Source organism: Psammomys obesus, unplaced genomic scaffold (genome assembly GCF_907164565.1).
Source record: "Psammomys obesus unplaced genomic scaffold, mPsaObe1.curated_primary_1811, whole genome shotgun sequence".
Taxonomy (NCBI): Eukaryota; Metazoa; Chordata; class Mammalia; order Rodentia; family Muridae; genus Psammomys; species Psammomys obesus.
Genome location: NW_026596125.1, coordinates 5,508,216 through 5,533,935, shown reverse-complemented (window position 1 = coordinate 5,533,935; position 25,720 = coordinate 5,508,216). Strand labels below are relative to the sequence as shown.

Here is a 25,720-nt window from a genome sequence, read left to right as displayed (position 1 = left end):
TTTCTTTCTTTCTTTCTTTCTTTCTTTCTTTCTTTCTTTCTTTCTTTCTTTCTTTCTTCTCTTCCTTCTCTCCTCCTCCTCCTTCCTCTTCTTTTGATGCTGGGGGGGGGCAGTGGGGTGCTAGGTGAATTCAGGCTTTGTATACACAAGGCAAGCACTTTGACAAAAAGAACAAAGGTGGAATCTTTATCCTACAAGATTTCAAAACTCTACCACGGAGCTAGAGTAATCAAAACAGCATTTTACCATATGCAAGCAGAATAATGGAATAGGATAGGATCCCAGAAATAAATCCACATGTTAGCAGAGAGTTAACTTTTGTCAAAGATGCTGAGAACATATGACAGAGGAAAAAAAAAGTCTCTTCAATAAATGATGCTCTGAGAACTGGGTATGCATGCAGGGGAATGGAGTGAGAGTCTCCTCTCATACCATATACAAAAATCAAGTCACAGGTCTCTAAAGACCCTGGGCTCTGGAATTGCTGTAAGGGGTGCAGGCCAGAAACTCCATGACACTGGCCTGGGCAATGATGGCTTGCATATGACTCAAAGGGCGTAGGTCTGGCCATGAAATAGACAAATGACTTACATCAAAGTAGAGAGCTTTAGAGTATGGAAGATACAGTGTGAAAGCAGAAGGGGACGATTTTTGCAGGGAGGAAAGGGACTGACAGGATCGAGAGAGAAACGATGAGGGAGGGTGGGGAATCTCTGTAAGATACCAAAACCCCCAGAGACAAGAATTAAAAATAATATAGTGCTGTGTGTAAAAACTTAAAATAATCTTTTAAAAACTAATATATGTATGAATATATATGGTATTGTGCATCTGTTGTGTATCCCGGAACTTGGTAGTGGAGGCAGGAGGATCACATCAAGGTCATTGAGAGCTACATAGCGTGTTTGAGGCTGACTTGGCTACGAGACACCCCACCTCAAGGAACAGAACTAAGCATGGGAATGACAGTTTCTTCAGAGGTGTAGCCGCTGTAAGTGTTCCATGACTCTGCAATAATTCTTCACCATGTTCCTGTAAGTTACCCTGCTTAAACTCATGCCATTACACGCGTACACATTTGCACATACACAGAGCTGCACTCCCACAGTGCACTCACATTCACACACACATTTCCACACACTCACACACATTCACACGCAGGCAGTCACACTCACACACATGACATAAAGCAGGAGAGAAACTAGCTGAGAAGAGGAAGGATCATTGGGAATGGGAGCAAGAAAAGCAAGGGGAACAGGGTGAATATGATTAAAAGACATCATTTACAAGTTTGAAAATGTAACAAAATACATTATTATGTATAATTAATATATAAAAACAGAAAACTTTAAGAATACTTAGTAATAAACAGAGTCAAACCAAAAACTAAACAGACTGAAAAAAGTCAAATGCTTTGCACAGCAAAAGAAACTATTAACAGAGAGGCGAGGCAACCTATGAACTGGGAGAAACTATTTGAAAACCATACATCTGACAAGAAGCTAATCTCCAAAATATGTAAGGAACTCAAGTTTCTTAACAGTAAGGAAACAAACAGCCTGGTTAGAATGTAGGCAGAAGGAAGGGATACACCCTTCTCGAGTCAGCAAGGTGGAGTCCCTGAGGACCAGTGAAATACAAATTAAGCCACAAGGAAGCATCAGCTCAGACCCAGCAGAACAGTCGGTTGGTTGGTCAGCTGGTTAGTCAGTCGCTATCAAAAAGACAAGGGTAAGATGCCGGGAAGGAAAACTTAAGTACCCTTGGTGGGAGTGTAGACTTGCAAAAACTTAAAAATAGAACTGCCATACGCTCTAGAAAACCAACCACTGGGCATAGATCCAAAAGACATGAAATCGGTAGTTTAGGAGATATGTGCACCCCACAATCATTACGGCATTTATTCAAGATGACCCGGATGTGGAGTCACCTTAAGAGTTCAACATCGGATGACCAGACAAAGCAAGTGTCATACATATACACGTGTGGATGAATCCATACATCACAAGGAAACACGTCAGCCATTAAAAGTGAGCCAGGCAGTGGTGGTGCAGCCCTTTAATCCCAGCACTCGGGAGGAAAGGCAGGTGGGTCTCTGTGAGTTCGAGGCCAGCCTGGTCTACAGAGGAAGTTCCAGGGCAACCATGGCTACACAAAGAAACCCTGTCTTGGAAAAAAAAAAAAAAAGTGGAAGTGGAAAGGCCATAGTCTGTGATGTGTATGTAGCTTGGAGATATAATATTCGGGATAAGCCAGGGGCAAAAAGTCAAGTGTTGCACGGTCTCACTTACATGTGGAATCTCAAAAGGTTGAACTCAAAAATAAACAGATCAGTGGTGGCTGTGACAGGGGCGCTGAGGCGATGCTGGTCAAATAACGAAATTACAGCTATGTAGATGGAATAAAGTCAGAAGTAAAAATGGCTGAGAGGAAAGTCCGAAAATTTTCTCCACAAAAAGCACATGAAGTGGTGTACGCGCTAAATAGCTTGCAATGTGCACGCGTCACTACAGTGTACATTATAACCACATGCAAGTTACACTTGTCAATTAGATACACAGAAGCAAACATACAAAAGACTTCCCTAGAGGCTGCGCAGCCATTCTTAGTTGCCAACTTTCACTTCTTCTGGAGTTAAGAAAATCTCAAGCAGCTGGGTACACCTGTAAGGGATTTGTTTTTCAAGACAGGGTTTCTCTGTGTAGCCTTGGCTGTCCTCGCTTTGTAGCCCAGGCTGGCCCTCTAACTCATGGCAAATTCTTTCATTTTCCTGGGTGTTGGATTACAGGCATAATTCCTTTTCTATTTGGGGAAGAGTCTCATGTAGTTCAGGATGTCCTTGAGCTCTTTATGTAGCTAAGGAGGACTTTGAATGTCTGAGCCTCCTCAGTGTTGGGATTCTGTAATCCCAACTGTACCCACTGTCATGCCTACTTTTATGTGGTACTGGGGATTGAACCTAGGGCTTTGAGCATTCTGAGCAAGGCTTCTACCACCCCAGCTACACCCATAGCCCATCTGTTTGCTTTTAAAGGCATCGTTGAAAAGTTGTTGTTAGCATCCAGGTGTGGTGACACATGCCTGTAATCCCAGAACTTCAGCGACTCAGGTTTTTAAGTTTGAGGCCAGTCTGGTCCATTTAGGGAAAACCTGAGCCTAAACAATCTGGCGTTTTCTGTTAATACAGTATTGCTCTCTTAGACAGCTCAGCTAGCCCAATGGGTAGAGCATGGGACTTTCGGGTCTGTTCTGCTTGGAAAAGGGAAATATTATAGGTGAGATGGAAGTCCCTGCGGCCTCCCTTAGCCTCGTGTATCCCTGTTCACTATAGGCTCACACCTAAAGCTTCTAAAGTTAGATGGCATTTCTTTGGCATTGAGGCCTCACCATGTCACTAAGGACTTCATCCCCAGCACGAACATCTTGTACACAACATTTTTTGTGTCTTTTTTTTTTTTTTTAACTTTGGTACAACATTGTTTTTAAAACACGTTTCCATGTTGCCCTGTTCTTGGTTTATGTCCTGTTTTTATTATTTCCTTCTCTGAAATTGTCACATATCACAGACGGATAGCTCACCATTTATCTAGCCAAACTGCCACTGATGGTTGTACGCAGTGTTTTGACTTTGTAGATAACGGTGTGTTGCCACTTTCATACTTAGGATTTATGCTTTTCACACTGTTCTACTAGAGTTATTAACATTCATAAAGAAAAAGTAATCATACAGGAGTTTTCATAGATCTTGAGACTGAACCCAGGGCCACAATCATGGCAGCTATGCATTTTATGGTAACTATGCTGAGCTACATGTTAAGCCAGAGAAAGTGTGTGTGTATACATGCATAGATACACACACACACACACACACACACATATACATATATATATATATACATATACATATACACACACATCATGTAATATATAACATGGGGGATGGAGGGATGTGTCAGTGCTCTCCCAGAGGACCAGGGTTCAATTCCCAGCACCCACACAGCAGTTCACAGCTGTCTGTAACGTCTGTTCCAGGGGATCCGGCACCACCACACAGACATACATGCAGGAAAAGATCAATGCACATAGAAAAGAAGTTCATTAAAACATATGAGTTTCAGATTTTTGTTTAAAGATTTTAAATTTGTGTGTGTCATGTGCACGTGAATGCAGGTGCCCGAGGAAGCTGGAGACTTGGTGCCGGGTTGTGGTCAGCCCCACACGGGTGTGATGGGGTGGTGAGCCGGGGCTGGGGTAGGTGTGGGGGGGCTGGGATCTGAACTCTGTCCTCTGTAAGTGCTTTTGACTGCCGAGCCTTCCCCTCAGGCCCCTGAGAGAACGTATTTTTAACCATTGGAAGGATTCGTTTTTAACTGAGTTAGAACAACGGCAGACTTCTGGGCGTTAAACTCTCGCCTGCATGTATTCCTAGAGCCCCAGGTGGCCCAGGACGCGCTGTCTCGGAGCTACTGAGAACGGAAAGGCAGCAGGGACTCCGTGTACTTCCCCCTCGGAATTCAGAACAGCCTGTACCTATGAACTCCTCGACTGCCAGGACCCCCCACTACTGCGGGGCACACACCCTCTGAAGCCTCGGACAGGACGGGGGACCTGGGGAGCCGGCCTGGGGGGCTCGCTGAAAGGGGAGAGCGGTAGGGGAGGCTTCGAGAACTTGATCCCCTGGACCTGCGGCCGCGTTAGCTGCTGTCACCGCCTCATCTTTTCACCCACGAGTTTAGGATGCCAGAGACGGAATCAAGACGGGGCGGGGGGGGGGGGGGGTCTGCAAATTCCCAGCACCTTGCGCTCCGCGCCGTGTCATCCTCAACCAAAGGCGCAACTGAGTGTAAAATAAGTAAAGTCCCTGCGCTGGCCGAGAGGACTCGCACACAAAGGCTCTCCGGTGAGAGAGAGAGAGAGAGAGAGAGAAGCAAAAAGCAGCAGAAAAAAGAAAAACACTCCCCTCCCTCCAGACCCCCTCCAAGCCTCTAATCTCATCTCTGAAAGGGAACTGTACTTTACTGTCCACAAAACAGTCTATTTTCAAAGTGAGAGCAGGAGGGCGCTGGGAGGAGAGGGGCGCCGGCCCACGGCCGCGAATTCCTGCCTGTTTAGAGAAGGCAGTGGCCGAGGACAGACACTTTGAAACCACCTGTGAACGAATTAAAGACCGAGGGGGGCAAAACCCCCATCACAAACAGAATCTCACTGCTCAAGTGTGAAAGAAAAGGAAGAAAGAAAAAGCCAAGTAGATCCTTGCCGGCAACCACTAGATGGACGTAGAATTCAAAAACATTCTTAGGGGAGATCAAGGATGCCAGGCTTTGAAGCCTGGAGGGCCGGCGAGGCTCAGCGCGCCCGGCCGCGAGCCCCACACCCGAGCGCTTGCACTTGCTGGGGGAAAAGCATTTAAATGGGAACAATGTCAAATTTCACAGCTATCTTATGTCCAGTGACCTTACGGGACCCCGAGGGAAAGACAGATCGAAAATGATTGTTCTCGACGAGTTGCTCAAAGCGGAGAAGTCAAATAGGCAGCCCTTGAGAAACCACGTCTGCGGAATGAAAAGAGGGAACGCTCGCTCGCTCGCTCGCTCGTGAAACCGCCGCAGTTGCGCGCCCTGCCCGGTGCCGGCTGGGGCCCTGGGTGCTCGCCCGCCCCCTCGCTCGCGCACCTATTGCTTGTTTATTTATTATCTATCTATTTATTTACTCATTCACCTGCTCTGCACAGGACTGCGGTGCGGCTCGTTGTTTATCTAATACACAGACATGGAGTCCCGTCTGTCAACAGTCCCAAGCACTTGGGAGGAAACGTTTATTGTGTGTTTGTGTGTGGGGGGAAACGGGAGGTAACATCTATTCTGAAATATTTAATCAATCTGAAGTAGCTCTTTCTGACGTTGAAAGAAAACGAGACAGGCTAGAGTGGGCTGGGGCGGGGTACACGCTAAGTGAAAGAACAATAAACGACAATTTAGGAGAACAAAGATGAGCTCTCAAACCTCTGTCCGAATTTTAGACAAGAATTTCAATGACACTTCACGTCTTCTAACTTTGCCTTAAGTGAATCATCTTGGCTTAATGGCTGCCCCCTCCTTAGAAGAAAAGAAGCATTAGAGAAGGGACTAAAGGTCCCTTTCATCACTACCCGGAATCACGCCCCTGCCCCGGGACCTCTCCTGAGTTTGACATGAATATAACCCTATTCTCTTTTTTTGTACTTTTATTTACATGTGCGATCCTTAAAGAACTGTGATAGCTTTGTGGTGACTCTCCAAACGGACGCCGTGCTTCATACAGTGCTCCAAATCTATCTTGCTTATGTCACTCAGCATTATAATTTTTTAACCTATCCATATGGATGTATTATTCCTTTTTCTGGACAATGTTTTAGAAGAGGAAAAAGAAGTTTATTCACAGGAAAGTTTTATGTGTTCTTGCATGTTTCTGCCTGTCTGGCTTAGGAGCAGTTCATTGAAGAAGCAAGCAACTGTTTTGGGTTTTTCAAAAAGATTGACAAAACACCCAGAGTGACAGGGGATAACACAGGGCATTTCAGAGAGTCCCATTAGAATCATATCCTAAAGCAGGAATCATAAGAGAAGCTGTTGCCTTCCCGGTTGGTTGGTGGGAGGGTTACAGTGCTGGGGCTTGAACCTGAGGCCTTGTACTTCGTAGCACTGTGCTAGCTCTTCAGTCCTCTCCCCAGGGCTTTAAAAAATTTGGTCTAGCCAGATATGGTGGCACACGCCTTTAATCTCAGCACCTTGGAGCCAGAGGCACGGCAGATCCCGGAGTTCGAGACCAGCCTAGTCTACAGAATTCTAGGACAGCCAGGGCTACACAGAGAAACCCTGTCTTGAAAACCAACCATCCATCCAAACAAAAAAACGTTAAGTCTAGATGAAGATTTTGCCCGTAAGAGATATATTTTTCAAAAGATGCTAAACTAATTGAAGCAAGATTTTCTAAGATGCAACAGCCCTGGAATCTGTAAACCACCACCCCATTTAAACTCGACAGACGGACGTACAAACCAAAGGGGACAAATGCAAGAGGCTTTGCTTTGAGGAGTCGTTGATATGCTTGGAATCAAACATCCTCAGAACGCATCACAGGGAAGGAAAACCACGGCGGGCACTTAGCTAATGCTGCTTACAACAGCTTTAATGTTACCTTGCCAGTGCTCCTGTGCACAACATTTGTGAAAGCAGGGCTTTGATTTGTTCAGGGTTTCCGCAGGGAGGGGCAGCAGAATCCCTGAAGCATGATTTGAAAAAGATGTGTAAGATATTCTACCCAAAATTCAACATCACCTTTAATCTTGCCCTCTCCTCCTCTAATCCCTAGGTAATGTTTGGTGCTTCTTTTGCAGAAAAGCAATTTTGTTAATCACTTTAGCACCACTTCTTGCGTCCCTGGCGATACTCAGAACTGCCTCCATCCAAGCCTTTGATGTGGGAAAGAAACACACACACACACACAGACACACATACACACTCTTTCACATGTAATCTGAAAACAATTCACCTCTTGTCAATGAATGCACAGCACTCCACTTTAATAGACAGCAAGTTCTGTGGAGGTTTCTAATCCTTTCTGCTAAAGAAGAGAATCACTCAGGTAGCCCAATGTCATTCAGGAGTTAAAATCACTTGAAATGTTTTGTGGTGTGTTTGGTGTTTCTTTAAAAAAAAAAAAAAAAATCACTTGTTGAAGATTACTGCTCAAAACAATGCAAGAAAAAAAATAAAAATAAGAAATAAGAGGAAAAAAGATTCCTCATCCCCAACTCAAACAGGATATTCTTCTCAACTCAGATAACTCTTGATCTACATGTACCACAAAAAACAAAACAAAACCCCGCCTTAATCCCTCAAAGCTGTGCTGTATCGGAGAAGCAGCGGTACAGAGGTGGCCTAAATTCCAGAAATGTACAAAAGATTTGGTTGGAAAGAAAGCTAAAAAGGAAAAAGAAACTCAGCTGGCATGGCTGTGATGTGGAGAGGTAAATTTAGAGCAGTAAAAATGCAAAGAATGCCCTCAACACACACACAAAAAAGAGAGAGCCAGGAGATTCCGAACTATCTGAATGGTCTCATAGGCTCCAAATGTGTGCATCTGTGTTTGGAAAGGGGAGTGTAGGGGTATGTGCCAACACTAAAAAATTCAAAATTGAGTGCTCAGTGTGATGCATTTTATTTGAACGTGTGTCATTGTGGTGCTACAGCATTCTGAAGCTTTGCTCCACAAACTGCTCTTTTTTTTTTTATAACTTTTAGTTGAGGTCAGTGATTTCTCCTAGCTTAGTTTTTTTTTTTTTTCCCCTTATGCGTATTGCTTATTTAAACTCAGTAGAATAGGCTCTATTCTTTCTCCTTCTACCTACAGTTATAGTATCTTTACAATGTATTCATTGGATCAGAGAGCTTTGTTAACACATTACAAATCCCCTTTGCTTCCTGGTGCTCTTATGAAGTAACACCATTAGGGCTTCTTCCATTTCCTCAAATATGCTCAAAATTTTTCTTCTTCCTCCTCTTGCTTTCTCTTGTTTTTTGAGACAGGGCTTCTGTTTGTAGAGTTGACTGTCTTGGACTCGCTTTGTAGACCACACTAGCCTCGAACTCACAGAGATCAGCCTGTCTCTGCTTCCCAAGTGCTGGGATCACAGGTGTGCGCCGCCACACCAGGCTCACTGTTAGAATTCGCATTCTTTAGAGTTCTCTGTCAGAGATAAAACTGATTTTTCTTGTGAGTTTTTGTTTTGTTTTGAGAGAAGGTCTTATTACTATGTAGCTCTCGATAGAGTCAACTCATTATAGACCATGGTCTTGAACTCACAGAAATCTGCCTGCCTCTGCTTCCTGAGTGCTAAGCATAAAAACTTGAGCCATGATGTCTGGTGCTAAAATTATTTTTGTGAATAATGAATATAGATAGATAGATAGATAGATAGATAGATAGATAGATAGATAGATAGATAATAGGCAAAAATTCAAATATATCAAATGGGGCAAGAGAGGCGGCTCTTTGAGCTAAGGTCCTTGCCACCAAGCCTGACTTCCTGAGTTCAATCCCTAAGACCCTGTGGTGAAAGGAGAGAACTGAGCCCCGCAAGCTGTACCATGGTATGCGCACGCACACACACATGCGCTCACACACATTAGTATTACGGAATTGTATGATGCCAAGTTACTTCCTGTTATCTCATCGATCTTGCCTAGACTCTCATGATTCTTAAACATTTAAAATTCCATTGTTCATTGATTTCTTATGAGAGCTGATGGGACATTGAATTAAGAGTTTCTTTTAATAGTTGATACTAACGTGGGTGGGTGTGTGTGTATGTAGACCAGGCTGGGCCTCTCCACCTGCCTCTGCCTCCTGAGTACTGGAATTATAAATTTTATGAGTATGAATGTTTTGCCTACATATATGTATGTGTATACCGTGCCATGCCTGGTGCAAATGAATTTCAGGAGAGGGTCGTGGACCCTGTGGAGTTAGGGTAGCTCTGAGCCATTATGTGGCTGCTGAAAATCAAGCCAGGGTCCTCTGCAAGAAAGAGCAAGTGCTGTAAACCTATTACGAATTCTCTTACCTCCCCCCCCCCCTTTTTTTTTTGAGTGAGGTCTCACTGTTTTGCTCTGGTTGGCTTGGAATTCACAGAGATATGGTTTCCTTTGCCTCCCAAGTTCTAGGCTAAAATACATGCATGACCGTGTCTGGCTAGCTTTAACTTTTTTAACTCTACAAAATAGTATTAAGTATTACTGTTGTGTACCTTTAATTAAACTCTGACTCAATGTGACATCTCAATTATGACTACATCTCAAGTCAGGAAACTTGGAAGGTCTGGTTGATCTCTATTGTTTTTAAAGAGTGAGGCTAGTGCAAGGCCTGACCCTTCTGGCTGTTCTGCTAATGCTGGGCGATAAAAGCCGGAGGAAGATTTTGACGTCTCTTGAAGGCTGAGCGCTGTGTGGTCTCTGAGTAGCAGACCTCCATGCAGCTTCAGTGTGTCATTCTGCTTCTCATCTGGGAGCTTTCGTTGCAGGTGTGAAGTTCAGTGTTCTTGGCTCACTCTGGAAGGCTCTTCTAGCAGAAAGTGTATTGTTGGCTGGGAAGGAGAGCCAAGGTTGCAAGAGTTGATTGTCAATGGCTGTTGCCTGTGTGCGGAGCGGAGCCAGTGGTCTTGCTAAGTTTCATGTGTTTGGAAACTGCTCTTGTGACTAAGAGGAAAGGTGCTTCAGCCGAACCCCTCCTGGCCAGGGAAATCCACTGGGTCTGGGTACGATCCACTGGCTCTGGGGACAATCCACTGGCACTGGGAATTCTTGACTTTTTTTCCCTCTGTGGTTGAGTTTTAACACAGACCATTTTTTTCTCCCTCATCTATTTGTGTTTGCAAACAGTTTCTGTCAGGAAAAGAAATGTACATTATAGAGAAGATTTTAGAAGCAGTTACACAGTTACTCAGAAGCATAAGATTACATATTGTTTCAGTCATACTTGCACATGTGTAAGTATGTGTAAGTACATGTGCACATATGTATGTAAGCGTGTGAACAGGTAGTAAGACAAAACTGGGGGCTAGTACGAAGTCTCAGTGGGTAAAGGTGCTTCCGGTCAGGCCCGATGCAATTTCTGGAACCCTCTTGGTAGAAGAGCAGTGACTCCTTCGAGCTGTCCTTGACCTCCACTATGTGCCCTGTGACTGCCAACTAAATAAATGAAAATGAAACAAAACAGCACATTGCATCCTCCCCCCCCCCCCATTTTCAACAAGACCTGAAACCTAGAAAAATACATGACAATCCAGGGCGCCACTCACTGGCATGACTACCTTAAATTAGGCATTATGAAACAGTATTAATTATAACTGTAGAACCAGGAATAAGAATTTTTATCTTAATTTACTTGGTTTGTTTTCTGGGAGACCAAGGTCAGTGTTCCCTGCTGCTTGTGATGGTTTTCAGCATGTGGAGGCTCACCCCGTGGCAAGGGCTCTCACGCTGCAGCCATGGCTGATACAGAACTCTTTATGTAGACCAGGCTGGCCTGTAATTCCAGAGCTACACCTGCCTCTGCCTCACAAGTGCTCCAGCCTGTTTGTCTGTTTGCTGACACAGCCTCACAAGTCTTCTTGCCTCAGCTTTGGTGCTGGACAACAGACCTGAGTCACCACGCCCAGCTTAAGACTTTTATGTCAAAAAAAACAAAAAAAGAATTTTATATTTAACCTAGTTTTTCTCCTAGAAGAATTAAAGATGCTTAAAGAGAAAACTTTTCTTGGACCTTAATTCTTACTTATTTCTTGGGAAAGAACTCATGAGGTCACATTTGTGCTTATCGTTATTAATCTACTGATTTTATTGAACAAAATCTGAAGGCATGGTAAGAAGTCTCAGCAATCATGAAACTTCCAGAAGGTTGCAGTTTTCCGTCTCCTCACGGTTTCATGTCTCCCACCGCTGCTGCCAACTGAGTTCTTATTCCAGCAGGCAACGATCAGAAAATCCACAAAATCCGATGGCAAGTGGTAGTGGAGGGATTTGTTTAAAGCCTCATTTTGCTGGTTCTGTACTTATTTCTGTAAGTTTCCTCCAGGTAAACATGCCCCAGTACTTAAGATATACTGGCATCACCTGCTAACAAAAAGGAGCCTATCACAGATGGACTCAGGCCAGTGTCACTTACCTGGGAAATTTCCTGAAAATATTGCGATTCCTTTTCTTTCTCACAAAGTTGCATTTTCCCTGTTCTCCCATTTCTGTTAACTGCAGGCAGTGTATATTCGCATACTACACTTAAACATATACATATGTACATAATTTATTGACAATTAATGATTGAAAATGTGTTTTCTCAGCTGGGGTGTTTGTGCACACCTGTGTGATCCCAGCACTCGGGAGGCAGAGGCAGGAGGATCTCTGTGAGTTGGAGGTCAGCCTGGTCTACACAGTTTGTCCAGGACAGCAGGCTGCACAGAGAAACCTTTTCTCAGGAGGAGAGGGGGCGGGGGAAAGAAAATGTGCTTTCTCATAGCCGCAAAGCCAGAATTATATTTGAAATAGTGCCTACCTTTCTTGCTTGTTTTTGTTTTTATTTTTGTTTGAAACAGAGTTTCCCTGTGTAGCCCTGGCTGTCCTGGAACTCCATCTGTAGACCAGGCTGGCCTCCAACCACTGACTCTGCTTGGCTGGTGCTGGGATTCATTATTAGTTTACATTTGGTGTAAATACCTTTTGGGCCTTTTTTCTTTAGACATGACTATCAATGTATACATGCCTACCGCAGAAAACTTAGAAAACAGCACAGCACAAAAGTATGGGCAGACAGAACAGAACACAACTCCACACTCTCTGACATTTGTTACAGTCCCTTCCAGTCTTTTTTGGATAAAGTATTTTAAGTCAGCACTTGCTTGGAATTATTTCATATGAAATAATAAAGTCTTCTCCCTGGGTGGTAAAGGTGGTGGCGCATGCTTTTAATTCTAGTGCTTTGGAGGCAGGGGCAGGTGGATCTCTGTGTGTTTGAGGCCAACCTAATCTACAAAGTGAGTTCCAGGAACCCTGTCTCAAGAAACCCAAAACAGACAAACAAAACCCAGGTTTTTCTTCTTTAAATATGGCAAAGATGGTAGATCCAGATGGCAATGGCTTTTCTAACAAGATTTCTGAATATTCTGAATATGAGATACTGATCGTGATTTCTGAAAACATTTTAGATGTTTCCTCTATTAGGAGAAGCTTGTTTCCAAAAACATTCACTGTGAGGCCTCTTATTTTCCCTTTTTATTTGTTTTTTAATTTTACGTGCAGTACGTTTGTGCACATGCGTGCCTGGTGCCCCTGAGGGTCCAGGGAGGAGGATATTGGTTGCTCTGGAACTGGAGTTACAGACAGTTGTTGGCCACCGTGTGGGTGCTGGGAACTGAGCCCCAGTCTGCCAGAGCAGTAAGAACACTGAACCATTTTTCCAGCCCTTTTCGTTTTTATATTCAAATTTGTTCTTTATTTTATCCTTTCATGATACATTCATTTCCTTATCGGAGACAGAGTCTCATGTATCTCAAGGCTGACTTCAAATTGACCATGTTGTTAGAGATGACCTTGAACTCCTGATTCTTCTGTCTCCACCTTCCAAGTGCTACAATTAGAAAAGATGAAGAAGGTTTGAAAAAATTTGGGTGGCTAGTTAAAAATTCTGTCGATAGTTGAGTAGGGAAACTGAGCCAGAGAACTCAGTTTTGGTTTCTTTGTAAACCCAGCTATATTATGTAAATATGTTTTTTGTTTTAATTTGAAGCGTGGGATTTTTATTGGGCTATAGTTTGTCTACAGCTGTTAATTGTCTCATGTGGGGCATGGCTTTTGCTAGCTGGTAACGGCCTTCCATGTGTGGCACAGAGAGGGGCTTGGTCTAAGGCTCTGAGGATATAAACTGAGAGCCCAGAAAGAGAAGAGGTGGCAGGGTGCTCGGTGTTAGTGTTTGGCCTGTGGCAGTTTGGAGCAGACAGTTTGGGGTGCAGTGGATCGAAGAGATTGCTGGCTGTGTCTGCAGTTGATGAAGATTGGTTTAGAGTCCTGAAAGAACCCATTAACCCTCAATAGCCAGGAGAAGTAAGGGGGCCTCTCTCCCCACTAGCCTTCTCTCTCCTACATAGGGGTTGGAGGTTGGAAGGAAGGCTGAGGCCTAAACACCCCAAACAAAGTAGAGTTTTAAAAACGAGCGCTACAGAAGACCTCAAGTTTGGGGTCAGTCTGAGTTACACAATGAGATCCTGTTTCAAAAACAAAGTGACAAAACTCCTCGGAGTCTGGCGTAAAGTCATGCTAGCATGAGGACCTGAATTCAATGCCCAGCACCCACGCAAAAGTCAGGTGTGATGGATGGTGTGCTTCTGTAAGCAGAGTGCTGGATGCCGGAGTTCACCGACCAGCACATCTTGTCAATTAGCGGCTCCAAGATCATGGAGAGACACTGTCTCAAAGAAGCAAAGTAGAGAGAAGCTGGAGGATACCTGTTGTCCACCTCTGGCCTCTATACACACGAGCAACACATGTGCACACATAAACACATGACCACATGCACACACTAATACACACACACACAAACACCACAGGGGGATCAGTGGGAAGAGAGACCACTAAAACTAAAACAAAACTCCCCAAAACAAAACCAAGTAGGCAGGCAGGTTATGGTGGGATATACCTTTGATCAGAGTGCTGCAGAGATAGAGGCAGGCTGGTCTATACAGCAAGCTCCTGGCCAGCCAGAGCTATGCAGTGAGACCCTGCCTCAAAACAAAACAAAACCAACAAAAATAACCAAAACAACGACAACAGACAAACATAAATAAGCAAAGAAACCTACCCCTGACACTGCTACCTAACACTAGGTAGAAGCCCTACCTAACACTGCTCTAGGTTCAAATCTCCAACCTCTTTTGTATAAGAGTTTAGACTGTATTTGGCCTCACAATGACTTAATTTTTCTCTTTAAAAGATTTTATTTATTGATTTTTTTAAAGTTGATTCATGCTTACAGTTTTTTTAAAAAAGCTTAATATAGAAAACTCTAAAAGTGAAATTAAAAAAATTAGATCACTAGGAAAAAAACATAATCAGCATTATTCTCAAACACCCCCTTTTGCATTTGTGACTCAGCGAGCAAAGGGGCCTCCAAGCATGTTGGATGACCTGGATTCTTTCTCTGGGATCTATATGGTAGGGAGAGACTTGTCCTCTGACCTTCACACATGTACTGTGCCATTCATGACCCCCCCACACCAAATAAATAAAAGTTCATGCAATACATTCTAAATTTATTAGTGTCTAAGGTCATTTGTGTCTGTGTGAGGGTTAATGTGACATGGCTTGTATGTGTGGAGGTCAGAGGACAGCATTTGGGATCAATTATGTCTGCCTACCATGTGGGTCTCTGGGATCCAGTTCAGGTCATCAGGATTGGAGGTAGGTAGTAGGCAACTTTATTCACTGAGCCATTTCATCAGCCCATATTTTTGCCAAATATAAGGAAGAAAATGAAGTGGAAACACAATGACCGAGTTACCAAACTTAAGTGTTAAGTGTTCTTTGGCAAGAACATATTAGTTCCCATAGATTCCTTTAAAGAAGCAACTGAGGGAGGAATGAAAAAGTGGAAGATAGTGGGGTGGGAAGAATATATATTTCCAAGAAAATGGCCTTATGTAGCTCTGTAGAATTAAAAAAAAAACCACATCATTTTAAGTAACTGAGACAAGAACAGCAGCAGCTTTCATTGCTTCCAAGCAGCTTTTATGTGAATACTAAAACTGCTTCATGGTCAGGAGTAAACCACAATGTGTGTGTCTACTAATGAAGAGAGATTTGGGAGGACCCTGGATTTAACGCTTTATGCCTTTTTCTGCTGTGTATGGGGAAGGTTCACACTAGAAAAGAAGCTTTGAGAACAGATTGGCTCGATTTGCTACCTTATGCTTAGACATGACTCAATCAAGGCCTCAGTTTCTCTTCTGAGGGAGAAACAACAGTGCCTTCCTTATGTCGTCACTGAGAAGACTATGGCTGGGAGGTGGTGGCACAAGCTCTTAACCCCAGTACTCCAGAGGCAGAGACTGGTGGATCTCTCTGAATTTGAGGCCAACTCTCTACAGAGAGAGCTTCAGGGCAGCCACGGCTACACAGAGAAACCCTGTCTCAAAAAACAAACAAAAAACAGATTAAAAAGATATATGTAATATATATATATATATATATATATATATATATATATATATATATATATTACAGGACATACATGGAAAGTTCTTGTGACAGTGGCTGACAAAATGTTCAATACATGTATTATTGTAGAGGAACAGCAATACATGTGTGGCAGTCAGAGGACACCCTGGAGCAGTCAGTTCTCCCCATGTGGGTCCTTGGGGAGGGGACTCGGGGTCACAGGGTTGGACATAAGCACCTTTACCCACTGAGCTACGTTGCCAGCCCTAGAACACAAATTCTAACCTAAGCAGTTCATCCATTTTTTTTTTTAAATATGGTATCATGGTTAATCAGTTAATTAAGAGCTTGGGATAGGACACAGTAGCAGAGTACCTGTTTAGCATGTGTGAGACACTGGGCTCAGTCCCTGGTATGAAAACAAAACAAGAACACTTATTTACTGAAAGAGGAGCTCAGGGCTGAATTCAGGCTCTCCTACTCTGCATCTCCTTCAGAGTACTGGGATTACCGATGTGCAGAACCACACCTGGCTGGAACTTGATTTATGTGTCTGTGTGCACATGCTCCTGTACATGTGTGTACACAGGTGTGGAGGCCAGAGGTCGATGTCGGATGTCTTCCCGTCTCAATTGCTTTCTACCTATTTCTGAGATAGGGTCTCTCAGGAAATTCAGCTGGTTAAGCCCCAGATGCCCTGTGCCTCTATGCAGTGCTGGGATTATGGGGTTGAGGTCTACACTTTAGATGAAGCCATCCTCTCAGCCTCTGCAAGCTGATGCTTTAAAATGTCCATCAGTGAAGGCAATATGGGATAATAGATAAAATGTGCTCGTTTAATTGTGCATTTTAATCCTGCTGTTTTACTGGGCCAATTTTATGTGTGTGTGTAATTCCCTCTAAGTCTTCTACTAAACACTAGGTACAATCAATACGGATGAACTGTCCTGTATGTGAACAACAGCTTAAAATAACTTAAATTGAAATAGGGCTCTGAAACCACACATTATATCCATTTCTGTCTTCTTGGCAGAGTGGCTCAGAGAACACAAATGCAGCAAGATGCATAAATGTTGACCTAATGATGCCACTTCAATCTACAATGCTTCTGCCTTAAGAGACCCAAGACTAAGCTGGTTTATTATAGTGAGCTCTAAAGAGACAACCTAAATTTTTTGGTTGTATTGAGATGTGCCTTTACCATTTCATTTACATACCAACATCAAGATACCTGAATATTCTTTTTAACCATGCCTCAGGTTTGGAAATTGTTTTCTGCACAAAGCCTTCGTTGCATTTTTTAAGGGGACGTGTGCGTGTGTGTTTTTCTGTAACAGGATTTGACCTGTAACTATCCCTGAGACTTTTCTTGGAGGAGTTCAAAGCATTTTACAGGGATCATCTCATTTATCCTTCGAAAGTAAAGCAGAGGCATTTATCTCCACTACAGACTGAGAACACTAAAAGGCCAAAGTAGGTGGGTTTTTTGTTGTTGTTTTGTTAAGATCAAAAAGTAATTCTAGGGCAATTCCAGATTCCGGTCTGACCTTGTTATATGATGCTTTTGCAACTCTGTAGTACGATGTGGGGGCTTTCCCTGTTCTCCCTTGGCTGTGCTGGGTTCTGAAGGAGTCTGAAAACTTATGTCTCATTTATTCCTGCTCCTTAAGAATGGCTGCTACGATATAAGTACAAAAGATAAATTCTCCATTTAGTTGTATATGGATTTTTTGGTTGTTTTCATGACAGAGTCTTACTATGGACATTTGACTGGTGTGAGATTTACTTTGTAGACCAAGATGGACCTTTAAATTGTGGTGACTTCGCTCCCTAAGTGCTGGGTCACAGGTGTGTGCCATCACACCTTGCTCTTATATAGATTCAGGAAAAGGAACCTCATCCTTTTTTTTTTTTTTTTTGAGACAGGGTCTCAGTATGTAGCCCTGGCTGGCCTGAGCTTACAGAGATCTGCCTGCCTCTGGCTTCCTAGTTCTAGGGTTATTAGCCTGTGCCACTGACCCTGGCTTGTCCAAGTCTTAATGTGTAGCCCACTACTGTCTAACAAACCACAAAAAAAGACACGGATATAATTTTGAGTTTTTTTATAACAATTTCACTAAATATACTGAATTCAGTCCAGTGTTTTCCAAATTACTAACAATATGTAATATAAATTATGTAAGATAGTTCACTTTTTTTTTCTGTCTAGCTTTTCAAAATCAGCTGTGAATTTCAATTATGCTTATAGCATAGTTGAGTCTGGAAAGGCTGCTTTTCACACACACAGACACACGAAGAAGCCACGTGATTATGATTAGAGCGGCCTCACGGACCATGTGGGGCAGCATAGGTCTATACTTCAAAGCTTTAGATCAGTTCAGGTGAATCCAACTTGCCCTATGTAACGACTATTAAAAACCCTGATTGTTCTGATGTGCTGCTTGGTTTGGGTGCTATGGACTCAGGATCTGGTAAGTTGTTTTCACTTCCCCAGATATCGTCTACTGGGACACCTACAGGATCTTGGTTCGTATCCTTTGTGAGACTAAGGGCAAAGGCCTTTTGAGGGCAGATCTTCCATCTGATGGTTCCTGAAGCCACAGGCTTCCTCTTCTTTCTGTGAACCTTTCAACAGCCTCCTTCCTTGGCCTCCAACCCCCTTTCGAAGGTCGACAAGCGCTTTCTCTGTAGGCCAGGCCGGCCTTGAACTCACGGCCATCCTCCTTGCCTTAGCCCCACGCTGGGATTACAGACATGAGGCACCAAGCTTGGTTCCTCGTTACAGTCTTGAAGACATATGCTTCAGCCAGACGCTCCTGGTGCTCCAGAAGATGGGGGTGTCAGCGCCCACGTTGGGGTTCGCACCCCGAAATGCGGGCGTGAGGGGCGGGTCCCGGCTTGGGCCCGCGCCGCCCCATGTGACCCGGTCCGACATGGTGTCGCCTCCTCTCGAGGAGGCGGCGGCGGCGGCGTCCTCGGCTCCACCGCGCGTCGAGCGGGCCCCGCGGCCGCTCATGGGCAGCCAGGGCCGCTCGGGTTCCCCCGGGAACCGCGGGGCCAGGGAAGGCGAGGGCGGGGAGGCGAGGAAAGCGCAGGAGGCCGGGGTCGCGCGGAGGAAGCGAGGGAAGGGGAAGGGGAGAGCCGGCGGCGGGCGCGGCGGAAGAGGAAGCGGGGCGGAAGGGAAGCCGGCGGGGAAGGCGGCCGGCCCGGGGCAGGAAGGAGAGGGAGGCGCGGAGGAAGGGCCGACCGGCTCCGGGAAGCGGGATGACGGCGGCGCAGGGCCGGGGGAGGAGGAACGGAGCGGCATCCCGGGGGCCCGGACGGCCATGGCGGCGGCGGCCGAGGACGCGGCGGCGGCGGAACCGGCCGCACGTCCGGCCGCGCTCTGCCGCCTGCCGGAGGAGCTGCTGCTGCTCATCTGCTCCTACCTCGACATGCGGGCCCTCGGCCGCCTGGCCCAGGTGTGCCGCTGGCTGCGGCGCTTCACCAGCTGCGACCTGCTCTGGCGCCGGATAGCGCGGGCCTCGCTCAACTCCGGCTTCACGCGGCTCGGCACCGACCTGTAAGCGCCCGCTCGCCCGCCCGCTCCCCGCCCCGGGCCGGCCAGCGTCCTGGGAAAGGGCGGGGCGCCGAGGCCTGGTCGGCTCCGGACCGAAGCCCAGACCCCCCGCCCCCGCCTCCAAGCACCCTAGGGGAATCCTGGTGTCACCCCTCTTCAAGATCCCCCCACCCGATGAAGCTTCCGGAGAGCATCCCTCAGTCAGCGCCCAGCCCCAGTGGGCGGCTACTCACAGCTAGCTATCCTAAAATACTCTTCAGTTGTGGCTTTTCCCGAAGCTTTGACTGCCTGGGTTGGTCTGTGTCCTGAGCCTCAGGCCCTGAAGGACGACTCCTGCTGGTTCTAGGACCCAGGCCCACTAGGTGTCTTTGTGGCCATCATCCTGTCCACTCTCTCAAAGGTTGTTGGGCTTCAGAGCTCAGATAAAGTAAAATATGCAGAAAAGGGCTCAGATCCTAAAAAACAAAACAACAACGGAAAAACTTAAGTCCCATTGTCAATAAACTTTAGGTCTTGATGCAGGTGGAAGGACTCACAAAAGATGTCTGGGTGAGGCAACAAGTTGGATTTGGGGAACACTGTATTCAAGATACTGCAGTTTGACCTAGTAATATCTGAGCGAAATGAACACAAAACATGCCTGAAACATTTAGGCTGTTAAACAGGAAGGGGAGAACAAGTACAGGACTGGGAAGGACAGAAGCTTCCAGAGTGCACCCCTCCCTTGCTCAGTTGTAATACGGGAGAATAACAAAGTTAAACAAAAAGTAAGAAATCATCATTTTTGCATAACGGCAACGGTTTGCATTTTATTTTAAAAGTTTTTCAGTTGTACCCCCCTAGTTGCCCACCTGCTCCCCTCCCCATCCTAACAGAACGAGTGCTTAATGAATAATTATTGATTGAGGTATGTGACATACATTTGCCTTGAATTAGTCCCTTAGCGTAAAGATCTCAAGCTAGGCATCATGGGATGAAAGGTTTTGATAAGCAAAAGTAATGGACCAAGTCACAATAAACCAGCAAAGAATGAGTGACCCAGTTTGATGTGAGAATTAAAAACAAAAACCTTTGCTACTTTAGTGGCTGAGTGATAGTGTGCCAAAGCTCTGTTATTTTTTATCTCTCATCACTGGCCAGGATAAATATTTTGCCATGTGTCTGTTTCACCTGTGAGACTCTCTCTTTTTACTCTTTGTTACTGGGGTCATGGTGTTTTTGTTATAAATTTGGAATTTTTCTGGGTCATAAATGTTTGACTCTTGTCTGTCATCTTTGTTGGAGATACATTTTCCAGCCAATTTTTTATTCTGTTTTTATTAGAATTTTTATACTTCATTAGAATCTGCTCCTTCCCCTTAACCTTATAAAGAAATTTATAGTTCTTCCATAGACCTGACAAATTTGATTGACAACTAATTATTTTATAACTTGAATTTTTTAAAAGGCATTTTCATCAGTAACACTTGTTTTGGGGCAAGGAGTAACATTTTACTACATTTTCCTGTAAATGGTTACTCAGTTATTGTTACCCCTTTGGTTAAGCAATTCTTCTCTTTCACTTTTGTTTTGGAAGGTTTTCATTGTTGTATGTTAAATGTATATACATACACACATACAAGTTTGTATAGTCAGTGTCTGAACGCTCACTCTTTTTCTCTTGGTGTTATCACCCCATTTCCACAACATGTGAAGTATGTTGCTCCCTGATAGAGTGAATATCTGCTAGGGTTAGATTATGCTCCCTGTGTTGAAATGTCATGATTACTTTTCTTCTTCCTCCTCCTCTTTTTTTATTGGCATGTATTTATTGTATATAGTTCTGGGTTTTGGAAAGACACTTTTCTTTCAGGTATATCAAGTACTTTCACAGAGTAACTAACTCATTTGAAGGAATATTGAACTATAATAGAAGTCAAAAATAACTGGATTCAAGCCAACCAAAGCAAAGTCTGCATTTTTCTTGCTCCCTACAGTACACAATGAGTGAAAGAGTAGTTGTTTATTTTTATTTTCCTTTCTGATGTTCTAAAAGAGAGAAACTGAGAGTGATAACAATGAAAATGAATTTATTAGTATAAAGTGCTTAGAATCTCCCAAATGATATTTATTATGGCTTTACTATTATTAGATATGTGTTTTAATTTTTTGCATGTTCTAGTATATGAAGCATTATCCTTCCAGAGAGGTTGTTTTGCTGTGGCAGTTGACAGAGAACAGGGTCACTGCTCTGTTTTCTGGGTTGAGAGGAGAAATTAGGCCTGTTATAGCAGGTGGAGAGCATTTACCAGTGTGGCCAGCTTCTGGACAGCTGCAGAGCTTAATAAACCACCCAGAGAGGTGGTTGTCATCCCTGAAGAGATAAGGCATGCACCTCAGTTCAGAGCATCAGGATGCCTACTCCCAAGCGCAGAATGTGGCTCCCTGCATGATGAGGGCTGGTCATGTTTTGGACTGATTCACTGTGGAATGGATAAACAAGTATGTCCTTAAAAGCACAGTGCAAACTTGACTTTCTCAGAAGGCACATAATCCCACTGGTTCTGAGTTTTCTGTCTATAAAGACCAGGGATAACATTGCTCAGTAAAGTGACCAGATATGATTGTGTTAAGTGCCAGAAGGCCTTTCATGAGCACTTTGTCATTGTTTGGCTTCACCTTTATTCTGCATATATCAGAAGTGGGCATGATTTGATTTGGAAGTGCTGCCTAATGACACACATGCACATATCTTAAATGTTTTCACAAACATGGCAGCAGAACCTGTGTGCTTAGGGACTGCTCTTGCTTTACCGGCCTTCTGATTTTCAGAAACACTGCCTGCTGAGGTTTACTGACCTTCCGGCCGAGGGCACGCCGTGTTCAGTTTAGCTGTTCCTAACTGGTCATAGCTTTGTTGAGTAAGATGGACTGCTTGGGTTCCTTGTGATTTGCTAATGGTCTTATACTTGTGCTTGAAGGCATTTGAGCCACTTAAAAACCACAAACAAATAATTTGCTTCCCTTTAGGCCTCTTGCCCAAACAGTGAACACTAAGAAGTATCCAAAGTGGAGTTTTTTTGTTTTTGTTTTTTTCTTTCCTCACCCTCTGTTTTTTTTTTTTTTTTTTTTTTAGGAAACAAAGGGTAGTTTGAATCAGTCATGTGATTTCAAATTAGTTTTGTTTGAAAGCTTTATGAAACCTAGGGGAATAGAAATATCTAGGTTATGATAATAAAAATCAAGACAGTGTTTCATACAGCAATCTTTTGAGAAAAGAATGGGTGGGCTCTAACCTAATTCAGTGTGCAAGAACACAGCAGTAGACTTCAGCTCTGTTCATATATGATTCAGGATGTGTGCAAGAAGCATCTTGTGATAGGGGAGGAACAGGTGCTTTCTGTAAATTCTGATATTGATAATGAATGAGAGCAAAGGAAGGGGAAAACCTGCATAGAAGCCTGTTTAAATAGTACTTGCAATGTTAAAGCCTGCTGATCCCTTTCTTTAGTTCAATGTTGTATATTGTCAGATGGGAATTGCCTTTTGAATGTCCTGTGGACTGTTGTGCGGGTGCTCTTGTACATTAGCCTGTGATAGATTTGCCTGGAATTAACAATAGGGGTTTCAGGAGTGGATCTCCTGAGGTGTTTGCCCTGGCATGTAGGCTCATTCCTTTGACAGTTCTGCAGCCTTGGAGCTCTTTGAGGCTGGAGGGTGAAGGTATCTATTTCAGTGATGATTAACATCCAGAATGGTGAGATAGACACAGATAAGCAGAGTGTGTTTGTTTGTTTTAAAATGGTTGTGCCTAAGAGTTCCCCACCCCCGGGGTAGGGACATGGAGTTTCCTTTCCTAACTGAATGAAGAGTGTTGCTGATTGGTCTTTTTAAGGTCTAAACTGTGAATTAAAAAATAAATAAATAAATAAAAATGTATAGCAAAAGTAGCCCAAACTCCTTTCTCATCTACTCTCTGCCTTACATGGGAGAGGTCACCCTCTCCTTAGCCCTCCAGATGTTGCTTGTAGGGATCTGTTGTCTCAGTTGTTTTGGAAAGACCTTTTCTTTTTAATATTTATTTTATTTTTAATTATGGTGGGTGTTGGTCTGTGCACATGAATGAAGGAGCTTGGGGAGGACAGGGACTTTGGATTCCTAATGCCAAAGTCGAGGGTGCAGAGACTGAACACAGGTCCTCTGTAAGAGCTATCTGTGCTCTTAACCACTGAGCCATCTCACCAGCCCCAGGCCTTATTATTATTTTTTTTAATGAGTTAATAAAAGGAGGGTTCAGTTTACATGCTCACAGTAAATACACCTGCAAAAGCAGGAAATGGTTTGTTGCAGACCCTACCTTCAGAAGCATGCTGGAAGAAAGGAGGGCCTCCAAGGCTGTGAGGATGAAATGGCCCCTGCCTTTCCTAGTCACCTTTGAACTATAGAGGTGACTTCTCTAACTTTCTAGGTAGAATCGCAGAGAAACCCAGACTCCAGGCTACAATGTGGATTCTTTTGGAAAGCTAGATCCTTCACCAGAAGTAAAATCTGGGTTGAGCTTCTGAAATCCAGGTGCTGTAAGGTTATTGAGGAAGCATACAGATTTTTAAATAATTATTTTCAAATTCTTGACATAAAAAAGAATCTCCTTTGTAAGACAATGTACCCTGTGCTCTGGGTTGGCCTTGGCATTAGATTAGTGTGTGGTCCTGACTCCTAACCGTGGAACAGGAAGAAATCCAAGTTGACTTTCCTTTGAGGCCAGACTCTGGTAAATTTTGAAAATTAAGGTGAAAAGGAATAAAGGGAAAATATGGATTATAAGTTTTAGAGGGAAAATCGACTTCCTGCCTACCCCTGTCTACAGAAACTGATTTTTCAGAAAATTTCTCTGGTGTATCAGCTGTCAGATGAGGTTGAGAAAGAAAAGCCTTGGTTGTCTTCTAAAGCAGTCTTTTCTATTCTGCAGTCTTGTTCTGATGAATGGGCTTTAGGTGGGCCACCACAGAAGCAAGCTGGGTATACTAGTTAAGAATGCACATATGAATCCTGGCCCCAGGACACTCATCTGAAACAGAATGAGGCTATCTGGAAAAAGAATTGACCCTTGTTAGAGGGTTGGCTGCCTCGTCTCAGCTTTGAGTCAGTTCTTCATTTTCTTCACTGTCCACATCGCCCTCCCTGGAAGAATGGGCCACCCAATGGGCCCCTCTGCCTGCCCCTCTTTAGCCTACAATTAATTGCCTGCACATTCTTTCTTTTTCTCTTTCTTTTTTGGTATTTGACATGAGCTCAAATTGCTGAGAAAGGTGACAACTGTGAAATGAAGACAGGGCTTGGAGACACCTTAAAAAATACATGTAAAGACCATTAAATGACAAGAGCAGACTGCCAGGCTCTTTCAAAACATTACCATGTCTGTTGACTTTCCATTCCTGTTCACAGCACAAAATTGGAGGTCAAAGAATCATAGGAGTTAGAGATGGAAAAGACATTTGGGGTCAGCTAGTTCATCCCTCCGCCTTCTCCCACCCCTTATTCCGAATCATTCCTTCCATTATATTTTCTTCCTTAGCTCTTGTACAGTTTTCACGGTCTTCACTCAGCCCCGGCCATCATCTTCGGGGAATGATGCTGGAGCTTCTGTCCAGTTTCTCCTTGGTGAAGAGAGTCATTGCCTCTGCCCCCAGCTGACATTCATGAGCTTCTTTGTTGGTGGTCTCAGTTCTTCAGCTGAGGCCACTGGAGGCCCAATGCTGAAGGCTCACTGGATATTTCTCTCTCTCTCTGTTGCTTGGTAATGGGGCTTTTCCTATAGAGTTTGAAAAGTGTTAGACTGTGATGACCAGGAAAGAGGAGTCACTGCTGAATTGAGTCCTAGATTTTTGCTTTTTAAATCTCTTGACCTGAAGGGACAGATGACCAGTAATAATGGAAATATATTAAATTGGTGTTTGATAAGAAATGCAACTTAGAAATTGGTGGATTTGTCAGGCACAGTGGTGCACACCTTTAATCCCAGAACTTGGACAGAGGCAGATGGATCTTTGTGAGTTTGAGGCTAGCCTGTGTTACATAGTGAGTTCCAGGGCAGCCAGAGACCTTGTCTTAAAAGGAAGTGTATGTGTGTGTGTGGGTGGGGGGAGGCGAGAAAAAAAAGAAAAGAAGCAGTGAGATGGCTCCGTGGCTGAAGGTGCTTTCTGCCAAGCCTGAGGACCTGAGTTTAATCCCTGGAACCCACATGGCAGAAGGAGAACCAAATCCTACCAGTTGTTCTCTGGCCTCCACATGCATACCGTGGCACAGGCACAGCCATACTTTCCCTTACCCTCTTCCCCAGCCCCCTTCCCCACCCTAAATGTCATTTTAAAAACTTGTGGATTAAAGAAACGTAAGAAATACGAGACCTGAGAAGCAGCTGGACACTGTTTCTGGAAATACA

General features: G+C 44.1%; 1 protein-coding gene across 1 annotated transcript in view; it reads left to right on the top strand.

The window, feature by feature from the left end:
* Nucleotides 1–18,541: 18,541 nt before the first annotated feature.
* Fbxw4 (F-box and WD repeat domain containing 4) overlaps nt 18,542–25,720 on the top strand; it is an 80,006-nt gene continuing 72,827 nt past the window's right edge. Inside the window, exon 1 of the mRNA XM_055591541.1 lies at nt 18,542–19,302. Coding sequence (XP_055447516.1) covers nt 18,572–19,302 — 731 coding nt within the window. The 5' untranslated portion in view covers nt 18,542–18,571. The remainder of the gene's footprint in view (nt 19,303–25,720) is intronic.